This window comes from Festucalex cinctus, chromosome 4 (assembly GCF_051991245.1).
Source record: "Festucalex cinctus isolate MCC-2025b chromosome 4, RoL_Fcin_1.0, whole genome shotgun sequence".
Classification (NCBI taxonomy): domain Eukaryota; kingdom Metazoa; phylum Chordata; class Actinopteri; order Syngnathiformes; family Syngnathidae; genus Festucalex; species Festucalex cinctus.
Genome location: NC_135414.1, coordinates 30,549,711 through 30,568,914, shown reverse-complemented (window position 1 = coordinate 30,568,914; position 19,204 = coordinate 30,549,711). Strand labels below are relative to the sequence as shown.

Here is a 19,204-nt window from a genome sequence, read left to right as displayed (position 1 = left end):
TGGAAAGATGACTTGTGCTTTGTCTGTACTTTGTAAACATCATTGCATTTCCGTCTTTCAAAAATGTATCATCTGGACTAATTTAACGAGAATAACAAATCAATTTATACTGCAATTGTTAAACAAGAGGTGCCACGTTGTTGCGATGAGGAATGAGGACAGCGGCGAGAAGTGAAGCTTCATCTTTGAGACAACTTTTGTAGGCTCAATCAATCCAAATTTATTTACACAGAATTATTATTTTTTTCATACATAAAATTCATTTCAAAGCCATTTACAAGGTTTAAAGTCAACTCCTTGGACACATAAGGTTAAAAATAATCAACGCTGGGCACTCCTGTTAATCGTCAATTCCCGTCAAGAACCCAAGACTGACCAATACATTTCAATGGCCGTCAATAATATGCCGATTTTTTTTGCTATTCATGGGCCAGGTCCTTTCCTCCACGAATAGCAGGGGTCCACTGCAGTCATTAAAATTAAAGGAGTGTTAGTTGGAGGAAAGGATAACACCTGTCAAGTGTGACCAAAAAACGGCAAAACTGAAGTCGCACAAGCGTCGCGGGAAGGATGTTCGTCAATATTGGCGCAGCGTTAATACTGGTGTAGGTGGAAAGACCGAAGAAGACCAAACTGGACCCACAGCTTGCTTTCTTCTTGCTAAAAAGGTAAGACCGGGTCAGGAAAATGCGAGGGGTCGCAAATCTGCAAAAACTCGGTCACTTGCGTTCACGCGCCTTTAACTAGCAAATACAGAAAAATACATAACCATTAAATTTCATTTCACACACCTACATTAAATATTGTTATGATACAAAACATGTCACGAGAGACGTTTGTAATGAAAGAAATACTGTCGAACAAAACTTTGCAATTCTTTCTCTCACTCAATCTTATGGACATTTTTAACATGCTTTTTCAGATGTCCGGACTGTGTAAAATGTTTCGGGCAATGTGGGCAAGAATGTGGTTTCTCTCCCGTATGGATGTACTTGTGTCTTTTCAGGTTGTTCTGGTCTAAAAATCCTTTGCCGCAATACGGGCACCAGTGTCTTTTCTCCCCGCGATGCCACCTCAGATGCGCGTTGAGTTCCATGCGCCTGACGAACTTCCTTTCGCATAAATGGCAGTGGAAGGGTCTCTCCCCCGTGTGCGTCCGTATGTGGGTCTCCACGTCTCGCTGCGTGAAGAACGCCTTGCCGCAGATCTGGCAGACAAAAGGCTTGATCTTTCCGTGGACCATCTGGACATGTTTGTTGAGGCCAAAACCGTAGACGAAACCCTTCCCGCACTGCTGGCAAATGTGCATCCTGCCGTTGCGGTGCACTCGGGTGTGACGTTTCAGACCCCTGGCGTCGGGGAAGCTCTTTGAACACACTGTGCACGAGAACGGTCTGTGTCCGGTATGCAGACTGACGTGACTCTCCAGGGCCGTGCTGCTGCTCAGAACACGGCCGCAATCCCCACATTGGTTCTTGATCAGCAGCTGTCCACCAGCGGCGGTTCGAGGCTGCTGGGACGCTTCGACCTCTTTCGCTTCTCCCGCTTGCGCTTCAGGAGGACTGCTCACGCTTCCAGAAGTGCATTTGTTCCCCATTTTAGTGCCTTGATGGCGGTTCATTGCCTGCTTAGCTTTGTTTGATTTAGTTTGTTTAATTTTGGCTACAGGGGGAGCTTCTGCCGTGTTGGCTAATTCATTTACATTTTCTTCAACGGTACACTTTCGATTTAATTTAGATTTTTTAGCAATACTGTCTCCAGTCTTACTGGAACTGGCCCCATTTTTTGCATTCTGTACCGTAACATTTTCTGTCAGGGTATATTTTTCATTGAATCTTGATTTCTTCGCAGTCTGAATTGAACTGGCACAATTTTTAGCCAATTTTGGTGAGCGAGCAGCTGAGGGACCAGTTCCCCCCGCTATCGATTTCCGTTTTGAGGTTGTCTCTTTCGAAATGTTGCAAGTCTTGAGAGATTCACAGTTGGAATTTTTATTTTTGCTAACATTTTTAACGACCCTGGACTCGTTCTGAGCGACGGGAGGCAACGGAGACCTTTTGGGGCTGCTGCAATCTTGAGTTAATTTTGTCCCTGGAGGAGTAGGAGACGTCTTGAAACCGGTAGCCTGGTCTTGAGGACTATTCAACGGGGTCTTTTTAACACGAGCAACTTTCTTTGGAGAGAGACAGCTCTTAGAACTTGTCGGCGAAAATGTCGTCTCTACAGCACTAGCGTCACCCGTAAATGTCCATAGACACAAATTAGCGGCTTTCAACTTGTTTACGATCTCCCGAGCTTCGTTTGCGCTTGGCATTGCAGTTATCACAGCAGCGTGTGTCGTTTTTGTAACAGCGGGTTTGGGTTTAGTAAAACCCGACCTACGACTCGATTTAGAATTGACGGATTTTTCAGAGACAGCATTACTGGCACGCGTGTTGGACATACGTCGACTCAGCGGGGATAATTTTGTCTTTGACACGCGAGTAACTGCGCTTGAGGTCGACCTTGGACAGATGGTAGATGCAAACGGTTTGCTTGCGCCATCTTTCGCTACGACAAACTTTTCAGAGTTGATTGAAACGCGTTCAATAGCATCTCCCATTTTTAGACCGCCAGACTTCAACGCACGTCTTGTTGGCCTTACACGGGTGACGTTTTTTGCAAGAATTGAAGCGCTGCCCGGGGTGTCTTTGAGAGATAACCTACGCAAGCTTACAACTGGTTTTCGGGGATTAACAGGAGGCGGCTCAAATGCAGTCTTACTTTCAGTAATATTTGTACTCATCTGTTGTTTCCTGAGAGTCAGTGGGGAACGCGCAGTTTCTTTTCGTGGCTCTGCGGGACTCAAGGGAAGATTTACACTTGTGGAAGCAGGAAGAAGCTTCTCGGTAGAATCTTGTTCAACAGTACTAACATTGTCTAATCTGAGTTTCTTGCGGCTTCCGGGGACGCTTGGCTCCTCTGCAAGTGGCTCCGCATTTGGTTTTCTTCTTTTATTCCGCGAGTACGTTTTGAGGTGAATTCCAAGACGGGCAATGATGGATTTTTTGTGCGACTTTCTCCTCCCATCAGAACCGGTCCTTTCATCACCACATGAACTTTGGCCATCCGCAGACACATTTGTCAACATCTACAAAAACGAAATGATAGCATTTTATTCAGGTTTTGTATTGTGAAGAAACACAAGCAATCAATGTTAGTCTTATCAATAATGTGTTACTTATAACATTGCATTTGTATGAGCTACTGAATATATTTTTTAAGACGCAAAAGGGTCGCAACTTCTACGTTACCTTTTCAGCATCTTGAATTCCAGGTGCCACTGCACGCCCTGCAAGGATCTGAATTTTGGGCGATTGTAAACGAGGTTCTGGTAAGTCCTCGGTGATGGCGATTAACTGAACAGGAGTAGTAGAACTGCCATTTGGTGAAACAAAACCTCGATTCAGAGTGCACTGGTCAGTTTTAAGAGCTTCTTGGTCAGATATGGATGAAATCTTGGCCTTGTCAAACTCCATTGTTGTTGTTTTCTCTGAGACTGGTTCAGACACATTAGAAGGTGTACAAGGAGATGAACCAGTGGCCAGTGCCTCTCCCAGGGTGGGGCAGGCCGATTCCTTATCTGATAATGTAGAGACGGTTAAAGTTTGAGCTAAAGAAATTTCTTTTGAACCGGGACGCAAGCTGATTGATGGTGCAGCCACTCCCGACGGACAGTCTGTCGACTTGAATGCCTCATCGCTGGTCAAAGATGAAGCGCTGTCTGGTGGGACAATTCCAGATTGGCTTTCATGGCAAAACAGTTGCGAAACCGAGAAGGATCCAGTGGACGATGCCAGATTTGGAAGCCTTTTCAGTCTGATGACGGGGACTAGTGGAAAAGAGTTTATCGGTACACTCTCAGTTGGCGACGCTCTTTTTTGTTCCGTCGGAGTTACTCCAAAACTTTCGCAACTGCTCGTTTGCTGTGGCGGATGTTCCCGTTCTGGGGATGACAATGGGCAGTTATTTGGTAAACTGTCACTTTTCAACGATGTGGTTTCATCCCCAGAAGCTAATGCTAAACTTTCACATGTGTTCGTCTCCTGTGATGGACATTCCAGTTGCAGGGAAAATGGGCAAGTTATTGGTACGCTCTCAGATGACAATGCTGTTCCTTGTTCCAAGGGAGTTACTTTGAAACTTTCACAAATGCTCGTTTGCTGTGGCGGACGTTCCAGTTCTGGGGATGACAATGAACAGCTGATTGGTAAATTCTCAGTTGACAGTGATGTTCCTTGTTCCCCGGGAGTTACTTCTAAGCTTTCACAAATGTTGGTCTCCGGCGATGGAGGCTCCAATTTGGGTGATGACGGTCGTAAACTCTCAGTTGACAAGGATGTTGCTTGTTGCCCAGGAGTTCCGTCTAAACTTTCACAAATGCTCATTTGCTGTGGTGGATGTTCCAGTTCTGGGAATGCCAATGTGCTGTTAATTGGTAAATTCTCAATTGGCGATGATGTGGCTTCATCACCAGACGTTCTTTCTAAACTTTCACAAATGTTCGTCTCCTGTGATGGACGGTCCAGTTGCGGGGACGTCAGTGGCCATTTTACTGGTACACTCTCAGTTGACGATGATGCGGCTTGTTTCCCAGGAGTAACTTCAACACTTTCACAAATGCTTGTTTGCTGTGGCGTACGTTCCAGTTCTGGGGATGACAATGGGCTGCTAATTGGTAAATTCTCAGTTGACAATGATGCTGCTCGTTCCCCAGAAGTTACTTCTAAACTTCCAACAATGTCCGTCTCCGGTGATGGAGATTCCAATTGCTGTGTTGACAGTGGTAAACTCTCCGTTGACAATGTCGCGGCTGGTTCCCCAAGAGATATTTCTAAACTTTCACAAAAATATGTCTTTTGTGATGAACATTCAAGTTGTGGGGATGAAAATGGGGATAAACCGAATGGAGTCGGTACAATCGGCAATGGCGTTTCCTTTCCACTTGCGTTTGGCCTATGTGATGATATGGTGACTGTTGATCCAACTGAACTCTGGTCGCTGGATGCAACCTGCGTCTCAGACGGTTGTGGTTGGCTTTCCCCGTCTGGAGCTTTCCGAATGATTATTTTGATTTTTTTGCACAGCATAGAGCCTGCCTTTTGTTCTGCTGAACCGATTGCCGTGTCAAGGGGAGCAGCTGTTGTGGTGGAAGCATCTTTTTTCCCCTGAGAAGGTACTGAACATGAAGATGACTGAGGCGTGCCGTTATTCTGGGCAGCGGCCACTGTTGACGTGACAGGTAAGATCTGGTTTTGGGACAGTGGAGCGATCATACGTTGTGGATGAGCGGATGTTGATTTAGAAAACACAGAGACTATTTGGGGCATGGGGTCCAATGGTACGTCTAATTTTCTCTCCTCAAGCGATTTGCTTATTGTATCCGTCAATGATAATGTAGATGCAACGTCAGAAGAAGCCACACCGTGTTTTCTATGGGGCTCTGTTGGAACTCCAATGTGGGACTTAGAATTGCTGGATTCAGTTGCATTAGTAACAAAAAGTGTCCTATTTGTTGACACGTTTTCTGAGGCTTTACGACTTCCGTTGCTGGTTGGTGGTGACTGTGAGGGAAATGCTTGAGTAGGTACCGGAGACTTGACCACAGATGGTGAAATAACAACAGAGCGAGTGTACAAGTCTTGGGCTGTTGGCTTTTCTTGTGGGGCGGTATGAGGCTTTGACTGATTCATTGCTTCAATGAGTAGCATTGCATCCTGCACCATTGCAGACCTGCTACGAATTCCAAGCGGGTGTGTCAGCGCTTGTGGTAATGAAGCCGTTAGGCTGGCTGGTGAATTCTTCATATGATCATGAGATGCTAATATTTGACCGGCATTGGATGCCACTTCCGTGTTAGCACTAATTGTAGGAAGTGAGGTCAGATCATTTATTGGCCCTGTTGACTGATTATGTGCCTCATTTAAATTGCGAACCTCTTCCAAACTGGGGTGAACTGCGGTCACTTGAGCGTCGCGGCGTTGTCTGCGCTCTTCTTTTGAATATTGGTGGTCAATCACGAGGCATTTGGTTTCATTTCCAAAAGCGGAGGTTGGTGGCGGATCTAGCAAAGGTCAGGAGGAAATAAAAGAGACTGAATGGACTGACACAACATTTAAAGTCTGTAAACCTTTTCAAGTGCAATTTCAAAATGTGTGGTAATATTTTCAGTCTGCTCACTTCTCACCTTCAACTGCACACAATTTGTTTTCGCCGACTACATCGAGTTCAGAAACCTTTGAAATAAAAAGACAAATTTTGCTCAACAAATAAACAAACCTGGCCTATTGTAAAGAGGTGCGCTAATGGCTTGTGAGGTAGACAGATCAATCCAACATATGAACAAATACACACCTCATTCATTGGAAGTTTTTCAACATCTCCGTCATGGTCATTGAGCAGGATGTACACCATTTCACCTTCATTACTTTGCCTGCCTTTCTCATCTATGTGGTGCACCACTGCTTGCTCTATCAGCAAAAGATGGCAAGGAAGAAGGTCTGCAAACATTTGCACAAAGTCAAATTAGCATCCTAAAATGAATGCATTATATGAGCACTATGCAGCCATCCATCACCGAGACGAGGGCTGCCGGCACCATAGAATATTTTGGTATTCGGATATCCTACTAAAAATTGTATATTAGGGCTGCACGATATTGGAAAAACATGCGATATGCGATATACTTGCTGAACATAGCGATATCGATATTATTGCGATATTTAACATGTACCTAAAGAAATTACATTTTTATTACCTAATGGCAGAAAAACATTTTTCATGGGGCAAAATAAGCAACCTTCATGTAATCTTAGTTAATTAATTAGGGCCCGAGCAGCGGCGGCGGCGGTGCCGCTGCGAGGCCCTATTGTTTTTGTAGGAATTCTTCTTATTAGGGCCCGAGCAGCGGCGGCGGCGGTGCCGCTGCGAGGCCCTATTGTTTTTGTAGGAATTCTTATTATTATTATTCTTATTATTATTCTTCTCCGCAAACAATCGCATTTTTGAGACACTAAACGTGACCAAAAACTCACCAAACTTTACACGCACATCAGGCCTGGCGAAAAATTTGATATTTTAAAGTCGCCATACATGATAACAGAAAAATGGTTCCTTAGCGCCCCCTACATAGGTTAAACGGATCCCTGTCCCGCTACGATTGTCCGACGGCTATGAAAATTGTGTGGCACCTGTAGCACATCCCAATGAACAAAAACCTCTTTGAAGTGTGTACCCTAAAATAGACAGAAAGTGAGGTATGAGTATTTAAATGTCCAATTTTTGCCAATTTTTGCACATTTACAGGGGTCATACTTTTGCCCGCTTCTCCTACACGGTTAACCCGATTGACTTCAAACTTGGGATGTACCATCTCAACACCTGGGACAACATCATTGTGAAAAATGAAAAGTTTTTGATATACTATATGACGGCGGCGGCGCATCAAATTTAGAGTTTAAAAATTCTTACTTCACGAAGCATTGCCGGTTGTACGTTTAATCTAGAGCTACAAAAATTGGTACACATATGTAACAGGCTATGACCTACAAAAAACTCTTTTTGAACCATATGCTAAACCTAACAGGAAGTCCACCATTTTGATTTATTTTGGAACGTGTTGCCATTTTTTTGGCCATTTCATTGGGGTCTTATTTTAACGAACTCCTCCTACAGTGTTTATCCGATCATCTTCAAACTTGGTGTGATTCATCTTAAGATGTTGAAGATGAAAAGTTATTGAAAGCTTTGTATTTCGTCGCACGCTGTTGTCATGGCATGCACTGTTTTTAAAGGAAAAAAATATATCCTTCAAGAAGCATTCCCATTTGTACGAAGCAGCTAGAGCTATGAAAATTTGTAGACATATGTAACAGCCCAAGATGTACAAAAAAGTCTCTTGGTGCCCTGTGCTAAACCCAACAGGAAGTCCCCCAGGGGCCGGGCATCACATTTTGAGCTAAAAAACTCCTCTTTAACAAAGCATACCCGGCTGTACGTTTCACATAGAGTTACCAACATTTGTAGAGGTGTATAACAGCCCTCGAGGTACAAAAAACTCTTTTTGAACCATATGCTAAACCTAACATGACGTCCGCTATTTTGATTTACTTTGGAATGTGTTGCCATTTTTTTTGGCCATTTCATAGGGGTCATATTTTAACAAACTCCTCCTACAGAGTTTATCCGATCATCTTCAAACTTGGTGTGATTCATCTTAAGATGTTGAAAATGAAAAGTTATTGAAAGTTTTTTATTTCGTCACACGCTGTTGTCGTGGCATGCACTTTTTGCAAAGGAAAAAAAATCCTTCTTAATGAAGCATTCCCAGTTGTACGAAGCAGCTAGAGCGACGAAAAATTGTAGACATATGTAACAGCCCAGGATGTACAAAAAAGTCTCTTGGTGCCATGTGCTAAACCCAACAGGAAGTCCCCCAGGGGCCGGGCATCACATTTTGAGCTAAAAAACTCCTCTTTAACGAAGCATTCCCGGTTGTACGTTTCACCTAGCGCTATGATAATTTGCAGGCATACATAAGAGCCCGTGATGTACAAAAAAAGTCTCTTGGAACCATGTGCTAAACAAAACAGGAAGTCTGCCATTTTGATTTATGATGGGATTTGTTGCCATTTTTTGTGGCCTTTTTCAGGGGTCATATTTTAACGAACCCCTCCTACAAAATTTATCCGACTGTCTTCAAACTTGGTGTGTTTCATCTTAAGATGTTTAAGATGCAAAGTAATCGAAAGTTTTTTATTTTGTAACACGCTGTTGCCATAGCAATGCATTGTTTGTCAAGTGCTGCTTTTTTTTTTTTTTATACACATGAAAACTCATGAAACTTTGCAAACACATCAGACTTGTCATGAACATGAATTTTCAGAGATTTATTGTGCAATTTGCAATAAATAGCGCCCTCTAGACATTTTTATGAAGCATTTCCGATTGTATGATTATGCTAGACCTACAAAAAAGTATTATGTAGCCATTTGCCAAACCAAAGAGGAAGTCCGCTATTTTGATTTTATTTTGGGAAATATACATCATTTTTGGCCTTTTTCATTCAACTTTGCACAGAAAAGGCATGGAAAAAACTAACATTTTAAATGGTCCTTGTTCCATGTAACAGTTGTCAAGTGCTGCTTTTTTTTTTTTTTTATACACATGAAAACTCATGAAACTTTGCAAACACATCAGACTTGTCATGAACATGAATTTTCAGAGATTTATTGTGCAATTTGCAATAAATAGCGCCCTCTAGGCATTTTTATGAAGCATTTCCGATTGTATGATTATGCTAGACCTACAAAAAAGTATTATGTAGCCATTTGCCAAACCAAAGAGGAAGTCCGCTATTTTGATTTTATTTTGGGAACTATACATCATTTTTGGCCTTTTTCATTAAACTTTGCACAGACAAGGCATGGAAAAAACTAACATTTTAAATGGTCCTTGTTCCATGTAACAGTACCCCAACGTGCCAGTACCCTGACGTGCAAGTAACCCAACGTTGTGCTCAATAGCGCCCTCTATGCATTTTTATGGAGCATTTCCAATTGTATGATTCAAGCGATACACAACTAAAGATGACTTGACCTAGATTTGTGAAAACTGGGAGGCATACCTATTAGCTTAAGACCTACAAAAAGTATTCTGTAGCCGTATGCTAAACCTAAAAGGAAGTCCGCCATTTTGAATTTATTTTGGGAATTGCGCACCATATTTTGCGTTTTGATTAAACTTTGCACACACAAGGCTTGTCAAAAACATTTTAGATGGTCCTTGTCCTATTTTACAGTACCCCAACGTGCCAGTACCCCGACGTGCAAGTACCCCAACGTGGCCCGGGTTGCGAGGGCCCTTTATAGCTGCTCGCAGCTCTAGTTATTCTTCTTTTTCTTCTCCGCAAACAATCACATTTTTGAGACACTAAACGTGAACGAAAACTCACCAAACTTTACACGCACATCAGGCCTGGCGAAAAATTTGATATTTTAAAGTCGCCATACATGATAATAGAAAAATGGCTCCTTAGCGCCCCCTACATAGGTTAAACGGATCCCTGTCCCGCTACGATTGTCCGACGGCTATGAAAATTGTGTGGCACCTGTAGCACATCCCAATGAACAAAAACCTCTTTGAAGTGTGTACCCTAAAATAGACAGAAAGTGAGGTATGAGTATTTAAATGTCCAATTTTTGCCAATTTTTGCACATTTACAGGGGTCATACTTTTGCCCACTTCTCCTACACGGTAAACCCGATTGACTTCAAACTTGGGATGTACCATCTCAACACCTGGGACAACATCATTGTGAAAAATGAAAAGTTTTTGATATACTATATGACGGCGGCGGCGCATCAAATTTAGAGTTTAAAAATTCTTACTTCACGAAGCATTGCCGGTTGTACGTTTAATCTAGAGCTACGAAAATTGGTACACATATGTAACAGGCTATGACCTACAAAAAACTCTTTTTGAACCATGTGCTAAACCTAACGGGAAGTCCACCATTTTGATTTATTTTGGAACGTGTTGCCATTTTTTTGGCCATTTCATTGGGGTCTTATTTTAACGAACTCCTCCTACAGTGTTTATCCGATCATCTTCAAACTTGGTGTGATTCATCTTAAGATGTTGAAGATGAAAAGTTATTGAAAGCTTTGTATTTCGTCGCACGCTGTTGTCATGGCATGCACTGTTTGCAAAGGAAAAAAAATATCCTTAAAGAAGCATTGCCAGTTGTACGAAGCAGCTAGAGCTACGAAAATTTGTAGACATATGTAACAGCCCAAGATGTACAAAAAAGTCTCTTGGTGCCCTGTGCTAAACCCAACAGGAAGTCCCCCAGGGGCCGGGCATCACATTTTGAGCTAAAAAAAACTCCTCTTTAACAAAGCATACCCTGTACGTTTCACCTAGAGTTACCAAAATTTGTAGAGGTATATAACAGCCCTCGAGGTACAAAAAACTCTTTTTGAACCATATGATAAACCTAACAGGACGTCCGCCATTTTGATTTACTTTGGAATGTGTTGCCATTTTTTTTGGCCATTTCATAGGGGTCATATTTTAACAAACTCCTCCTACAGAGTTTATCCGATCATCTTCAAACTTGGTGTGATTCATCTTAAGATGTTGAAAATGAAAAGTTATTGAAAGTTTTTTATTTCGTCACACGCTGTTATCGTGGCATGCACTTTTTGCGAAGGAAAAAAATCCTTCTTAATGAAGCATTCCCAGTTGTACGAAGCAGCTAGAGCGACGAAAAATTGTAGACATATGTAACAGCCCAGGATGTACAAAAATGTCTCTTGGTGCCATGTGCTAAACGCAACAGGAAGTCCCCCAGGGGCCGGGCATCACATTTTGAGCTAAAAAACTCCTCTTTAACGAAGCATTCCCGGTTGTACGTTTCACCTAGCGCTATGATAATTTGCAGGCATACATAAGAGCCCACGATGTACAAAAAAAGTCTCTTGGAACCATGTGCTAAACCAAACAGGAAGTCCGCCATTTTGATTTATGATGGGATTTGTTGCCATTTTTTGTGGCCTTTTTCAGGGGTCATATTTTAACGAACCCCTCCTACAAAATTTATCCGACTGTCTTCAAACTTGGTATGTTTCATCTTAAGATGTTTAAGATGCAAAGTAAGCGAAAGTTTTTTATTTTGTCACACGCTGTTGCCATAGCAATGCATCGAATTGCACACCATATTTTGCGTTTTGATTAAACAGACAAAGCATTCCCGGTTGTACGTTTCACCTAAAGCTATGATAATTTGCAGGCAAACATAAGAGCTCAGGATGTACAAAAAAGTCTCTTGGAGCCAAATGCTAAACCAATCAGGAAGTCCACCATTTTGATTTACGTTGGGATTTGTAGCCATTTTTGGGGCCTTTTTTAGGGGTCATATTTTAACGAACTCCTCCTACAAAATTTATCCGACTGTCTTTAAACTTGGTGTGCTTCATCTTAAGATGTTTAAGATGCAAAGTTATCGAAAGTTATTTATTTTGTCGCACGCCGTTGTCATGGCGATGCATTGTTTGCCAAGTAAAATGCTGCTTTTTTGGGGGGGTCTAAACATGTGCAAAAACTCATGAAACTTTACACACACATCAGGCTTGTCATCAGCATGAATATTTTAGAGATTTCTTATTCAATTTGCAATAAATGGTTCAATATCGCCCTCTAGACATTTTTATGAAGCTTTTGCAAATGTTTTGTGTTCTATGATTCAGCTAGATTTGTAAAAATTGGGATACCTATCAGCCAAAGACTTACAAAAAGGTTTCTAAAGCCATATGCTGAATCAAAAAGGAAGTCTGCCATTTTGATTTACTTTGGTATTTGTAGCCATTTTTTGGGGCCTTTTATAGGGGTCATATTTTCAACAGAACTTATCAGATCGTCTTCATTCTTTGGCGTGTTTCATCTTAAGATATTTAAGATGAAAAGTTATTGAATTTTTTTATTTTGTCACACGCCTTTGCTGTAGCCATGCATTGTTTGTGAAGAAAAATGCTTTTTTGAGAGTCTAAATATGGGTGAAAACTCACAAAACTTTGCACACACACCAGACCTGTCTGGAACATGAATATTTTATTTAGAGATTTGTTGTGCAATTTGTAATAAATGGCTCAATAGCGCCCTCTAGACATTTTTATGAAGTCTTTCCGATTATATGATTCAGCTAGATGTGTGAATATTGGCAGGCATGCCGAATATATTCAAAAAGTATTCTATATAGCCATGTGCCAATCCATTTTGATTTTATTTTGTTAATTGTGCATCGTTTTTGGCCTTTCCATGAAACTTTAAAAACACAAAGCATGGCAAAAACGTTTACAATTTAGATGGTTTCCTATTTGACAGTACCCCAACATGCCAGTACCCCGACGTGCAAATACCCCAACGTGGCCCGGGTTGCGAGGGCCCTTTATAGCTGCTCGCAGCTCTAGTTATTATTCTTCTTCTTCTTTTTCTTTGTTATTATTCTTTTCCGCAAACAACCACATTTTTGAGGCACTAAACATGAACGAAAACTCACCAAACTTTACACGGAGATCGGGCCTGGCGAAAAATTTGATATTTTAAAGTCGCCATACATGATACATGAAAAATGGCTCTGTAGCGCCACCTACATAGGTTTAACGGATCCCTGTCCCGCTACGATTGTCCTATGGCTACGAAAATTGTGTGGCACCTGTAGCACATCCAGATGAACAAAAACCTCTTTGATATGTGTACCCTAAAATAGACAGGAAGTGAGGTATGAGTATTTGAATGTCCAATTTTGGCCCATTTTTGCACATTTACAGGGGTCATACTTTTGCCCGCTTCTCCTGCACGGTTAACCCGATTGACTTCAAACTTGGGCTGTACCATCTCAACACCTGGGACAACATCATGGTAAAAAATCTAAAGTTTTTGACATACTATATGACGGTGGCGGGGCATCAAATTTACAGTTTCAAAATTCTTACTTAACAAAGCATTGCCGTGGTACGTTTAATTGAGAGCCACGAAAATTGGTACACATATGTAACAGACTATGATCTACAAAAAACTCTTTTTGAACCATATGCTAAACCTAACAGGAAGTCCGCCAGAGGCGAGGCATCAAATTTTGTGTTTCAAAATTCTTATTTAATGAAGCATTCCCGGCTGTACATTTCACCTAGAGTTACCAACATTTGAAGACATATGTAACAGCCCTCAAGGTACAAAAAACTCTTTTTGAACCATATGCTAAACCGAACAGGAAGTCCGCCATTTTGATTTACTTTGGAACGTGTTGCCATTTTTTGGGCCATTTCATAGGGGTCTTATTTTAACGAACTCCTCCTACAGAGTTTATCCGATCATCTCCAAACTTGGTGTGATTCATCTTAAAATGTTGAAGATGAAAAGTTATTGAAAGCTTTTTATTTCGTCGCACGCTATTGCCGTGGCATGCACAGTTTGCAATGGAAAAAATTCCCTCTTAATGAAGCATTCACAGTTATACGAAGCAGCTCGAGCTACGAAAATTTGGAGACAAATTTAACAGCCCACAATGTACAAAAAAGTCTATTGGTGCCATGTGCTAAACCCAACAGGAAGTCCCGTAAGGGCCGGTCATCACATTTTGAGGTAAAAAACTCCTCTTTAACGAAGCATTCCCGGTTGTACGTTTCACCTAGCGCTATGATAATTTAGAGGCATACATAAGAGCCCACGATGTACAAAATAGTCTCTTGGAACCATCTTCCAAAACAAACAGGAAGTCCGCCATTTTGATTTACGTTGGGATTTGTAGCCATTTTTTGTGGCCTTTTTTAGGGGTCATATTTTAACGAATTCCTCCTACAAAATTTATCCGACTGTCTTCAAACTTGGTGTGCTTCATCTTAAGATGTTTAAGATACAAAGTTATCGAAAGTTATTTATTTTGTCCCACACCGTTTCATGGCGATGCATTGTTTGCCAAGTAAAATGCTGGTTTTTTTTTGGTCTAAACATGTGCAAAAACTCATGAAACTTTACACACACATCAGGCTTGTCATAAGCATGAATATTTTAGAGATTTCTTATTAAATTTGCAATAAATGCTTCAATAGCGCCCTCTAGACATTTTTATGAAGTCTTTCCGATTATATGATTCAGCTAGATGTGTGAATATTGGCAGGCATGCCTAATATTAGGGGTGTGAATTGCCTAGTACCTGACGATTCGATTCGTATCACGATTCACAGGTCACGATTCGATTCGATACCGATTAATCCCGATACGAATTTATAAGTCGATTGTTGCGATTTTTTTTCATTCAAATTTAGAAAATACTAATCAGTAAGCTTGTAGAGTGTAAGATTTATATGAAAATGTATTATTTATTTATCTGAAATTTCAGTCTTATAGAGGTTGTAATCTGTTTCATGTTTGAACAGCATTAAAATAAAATATTAAGGCTTAATGTTCCGTTCATATAACATTCTTCCATGCTCACGGTGTGAATCCTAACCCGAAGTCAGACGTTTTGTTGAATATTTTTCCATTAAAAATGGAAGTTTAAAAATTGATTCACACACACACACACAAAAAAAAAGGCAATGATGATAAGACGTTGAATCGGTAAGACTACCGAATGAACAATTCTGAGCTCTTAAAAAAAAAAAAAAAAAAAAAAAAAAAAAAAAAAAAATCGATTTTTTTTAATTGAATCGATTCGAGAATCGCGCGATGTAGTATCGCGATATATCGCCGAATCGATTTTTTTTTAACACCCCTACCTAATATATTCAAAAAGTATTCTATATAGCCATGTGCCAATCCATTTTGATTTTATTTTGTTAATTGTGCATCATTTTTGGCCTTTCCATGAAACTTTACAAACACAAAGCATGGCAAAAACGTTTAAAATTTAGATGGTTTCCTATTTGACAGTACCCCAGCATGCCAGTACCCCGACGTGCAAATACCCCAACGTGGCCCGGGTTGCGAGGGCCCTTTATAGCTGCTCGCAGCTCTAGTTGTAATTATGTCTTGATAATTTTCAACTATTGAATGGCGATGCACATTTTAGTTAGCATCTGACTGGTCAAATTCATATAAAAAGCATAAAATTCCATATAAAACTTATTGCCTTTGCGATATGCATATTGCAAGGGCCAATATCCCGATATCGATATTTTTTCGATATATTGTGCAGCCCTATTGTATATATATATATAAATATTCTGAACATCATACGCAAACATTTATTAAATATGTTTATTGCTCAAACCCAACCTGTGCTACCTTTAACGTAACCATCCGCTGTCATCTAAAGAATTGTCGGTGGTCAAAGTTAATAGTGTGCTGAATCTGTGTTAATACATGATTGTGATAATTTGTTGTGATTAATTAATTTGTTAACACTAACTTTGACAGGACTAATATATATGTGTATATATTTTTGCTTGGTTAAAGAACAATTATGAATACAAATGGCAAAAAACACATTCCCACTTAATAATGTGCAACCAACTGGTTTTCATTTTTCGGAGTGGTTCCCGTACGGCATCCGTACGGACTGCACTTCACACGCGGGTGCGTTGTGTGAGCTGTGCGTGTCCGGAAATATGCACCCGCGAGACCACAAGATCACGGGGGTTCATGTCGGAAATTTCAGTTCACACGATAACCGTGTATATAACGCGCTACTTGTAAATAATAGCCACGCTTGCCTGTTGTTCACATCGATATGCTTTTTGGACATTATTTCTGGGACTTCTACCATCGCTCTTCTACCATGGGTAAGTACGTTTGGTTTTTAAATTGTGTAATTTTGTCATGTCCTAGAATTCAAATTCTTTATTTGGGACTTTTAGCAGATATGTGATTAAAATTGATTAATTAGATTAACTCAGTGGTTCCCAAAAACGTATAACTATGTTCTATTTTAAATGTTGTAAGTGTCCCAAAGACGTATTTATACGTTATTTATGTTTTGTTTTTATGCTAGAGCATACAGATGGCTTTGACGCAGCCTCTTTGCTGCAGAGAACACTTGAAGAAATGGTAGTTATAAAAACGGCCAGCATGTGGCAGCAGATTATAAGACATCAACCAGGGCCATATTAAAACAAGCTGAATTCCCCACAGTTGTAAACGGATTTGTGAATGATGAAACTTAAAAATTCTAATTCTAATTGCTGCAAAATGGAAACAGATACAGCACTAATTTTTCGGTAAATTCAAACTAGCAGCACAATATTTTCCTTTCGAGAAACATCAGTGAGATTTTAGTGAGTTAGGCTGGCAACAGCCAAGTTTCTGTGTCAAAACAAAATGAAGTCTTTGTGAAAAGAGACGGAAGTAGGGGAAGCGAGGCTGTGCATGACTCACGGCAAAATAACCGATTCCCAGAAGCCTACAACACCATGTTTCCTATCTTACGTCACAATTATGTCACGAGTCAAAATGGCGGCCTTTACTCGGTAAATGAAAACTCTGCGCTCACTGAAACACATTGGACCTTTATTTTGATATCAAAAATGTGATTAAAAGTCGTTTAAATACTATTAACAATCACCACAACCAACCTACTGTAATCGCAGTAATACAGCTTTGCAAAATAACCGCTCCCCCCATCTTTGTAATCAAAATGTAGTTCTTTTTTTTTTTTAAGTTCCCGAATCTCTTTCTACAACGAATCCGTTATTCATATTAATCCAAAACTATTTTCAAGCACTGTCCCAGAAATCAGGTTGTGGTTATAGAGCTGTCATTTGACGAGAGAAGAGTGTGGGAAACGTGACGGTGAAATGCGGTCGTTTCAAAAGAACCCGAACGGCTCATTCTTGGCTGGTTTTACTATCGAAACTACGGCTGCCGTAATTCGCCAAACGGGAAAGACGGTAAACCGACAAGTAATACAACGAACGTCACTGCTCTTTATCAAAAGGGTCCATACGGTTACACATGGGTGTGGAGTTAAATTTGCTACGATCGTCGAACAAAATGCGTGTTCACATAATACTAAGATGATCCGATAGCAATTTGGAGACGAACAAAAGTCACACTCACCGCATTGCACGGCTGTATCCTGGACATTCGGGCGGCCGCTTTGACCGGCCACGCTGTTCACAAAGGATTTCGTCTCCGCTATTTGTCTGCATGTTGTTTTCAGGGCCTCGTTCTCCGTCTTTACCTTTGATAATTCCGCCTTGAGTTCGTCGACCAGCGTTTCGAAAAGTTTGGTCGTTTCCTCGACTGTACTTTTCACCACACCGTCCATAAAACAGGCGTATTTGGTCTGAAAGTCGTCCGTTGACATGGCGCCACGTTTATCTTGTAGCTGAAGTTAACGACGACGAGAACCACTTGGAGCAGTTAGCTTGGTCGAAATATGGCTGACAATCGTGTTCAAAATGGAGGCCAGTTACGTCATCGAGAGGCGCGCGGAACCTGTTACGTCACATAGGCGCTTTTGTTTATTGGCCGGTAGATGGCGCATTACCGCCATCACCAAAACTGAAATGGGGGTCATCATTTGTTGCATTTAAAACCCGAAAGTTTTAAAACATTTTTTTTTTTTTGCAGTATTTGTACTTCATCAAATATTTTTCTTCTTCTTTCAAAAAGATGAGACATTAATGTTTATATTATAGCGTATCTATTTTTAAAGAATGAAATAAAAAAGATATATTAAAATTAAAATTGTATATAATTGCGTAACAAGTTCACATAACTTGTTTTCATGAAAATTAATTTCAATCGGAGTCTCTATCGATGTTCAAATATATTTAAGTACATATTAAGCACAGGGGGAGATTTTTGCACATAATGTGCCGTTTATTAAGAATGTATAAAATGTACAAAAAATAATAATTCAGCACTGTTTAACTTGAATGAACTTGCACGCACACGCAGATACTGTATTCATGCAATTACAGTACTTTTATCAACATAACATTATAATATGAACATAATGCAAATTTGTATTACAGTATGACTAAAGATCCTGTCCAAGTGCCAAACTCTCCTTGTCGTTTCATTTTCCACACACACACGATGAAAAATAAATTTATTAGTCCAACTACTACTTCATATACAACCACATAATTTATTAATGTGATTAATTAATAATTATGTTAACAAATCCTCCACTTCTACCTGTAAACGCAAACGTCAGTTAGTGTCTGTTTGAACTTTCAACCATTGGAGGGTGCTATTGTATTGCATAACAACAACAACATACTTATTTTTAGCTTGCACAAAACTACATTGCTTATTGATGTCCGTCCAAAACAATCTATCTGAACTAGAGGTGTCAGTGGATTAAAATTTGTAATCATAATTAATCGCATAACTTCAATAATTAACTGACTATTAATCACACATTAATTGCACATTTTATATCTCAATTTATACCTACATTTACAATAAAATGTACAATTTCAATATAGTTTTTTTTTAAGTCATTGATAGAGTAATTTCATAACAATTCAATTAAAAAAAATTAAAAAAATCATTGATAGAGTAATTTCATAACAATTCAAGAAAAAAAGTTTTAAAATATAAAAATAAAATATGTGCTGTACTGTAAAACCAAACCAAAGCATGACTGATTTGTTTTGGTCATTTTTCTATCACTACAACATGGTATAATTGCATTTGTAAGATAGTGAAAGCT

General features: G+C 40.1%; 1 protein-coding gene across 1 annotated transcript; it reads right to left on the bottom strand.

Annotated features, from left to right (window-relative positions):
• Positions 1–204: 204 nt before the first annotated feature.
• Positions 205–17,950, bottom strand: LOC144018093 (uncharacterized). Its single transcript, XM_077520236.1, has 5 exons — positions 17,596–17,950; positions 6,394–6,539; positions 6,227–6,275; positions 3,294–6,103; positions 205–3,130 (listed from the first exon to the last, which is right to left on the bottom strand). The coding sequence occupies exons 1-5, from the start codon at positions 17,843–17,845 to the stop codon at positions 884–886; spliced, it is 5,502 nt and encodes a 1,833-aa protein (XP_077376362.1). The 5' UTR covers positions 17,846–17,950; the 3' UTR covers positions 205–883.
• Between the last annotated feature and the right edge of the window lie 1,254 nt (positions 17,951–19,204).

Excerpts from the sequence above, each read along its gene's own strand:
- LOC144018093 (XM_077520236.1), bottom strand. The coding sequence starts at position 17,845 with ATGTCAACGGACGACTTTCAGACCAAATACGCCTGTTTTATGGACGGT. Across the intron at positions 6,540-17,595 it reads GGATACAGCCGTGCAATGCG|ACCTTCTTCCTTGCCATCTT; the intron begins GTGAGTGTGACT and ends AAATGTTTGCAG. Across the intron at positions 6,276-6,393 it reads AAAAACTTCCAATGAATGAG|GTTTCTGAACTCGATGTAGT; the intron begins GTGTGTATTTGT and ends TTTATTTCAAAG.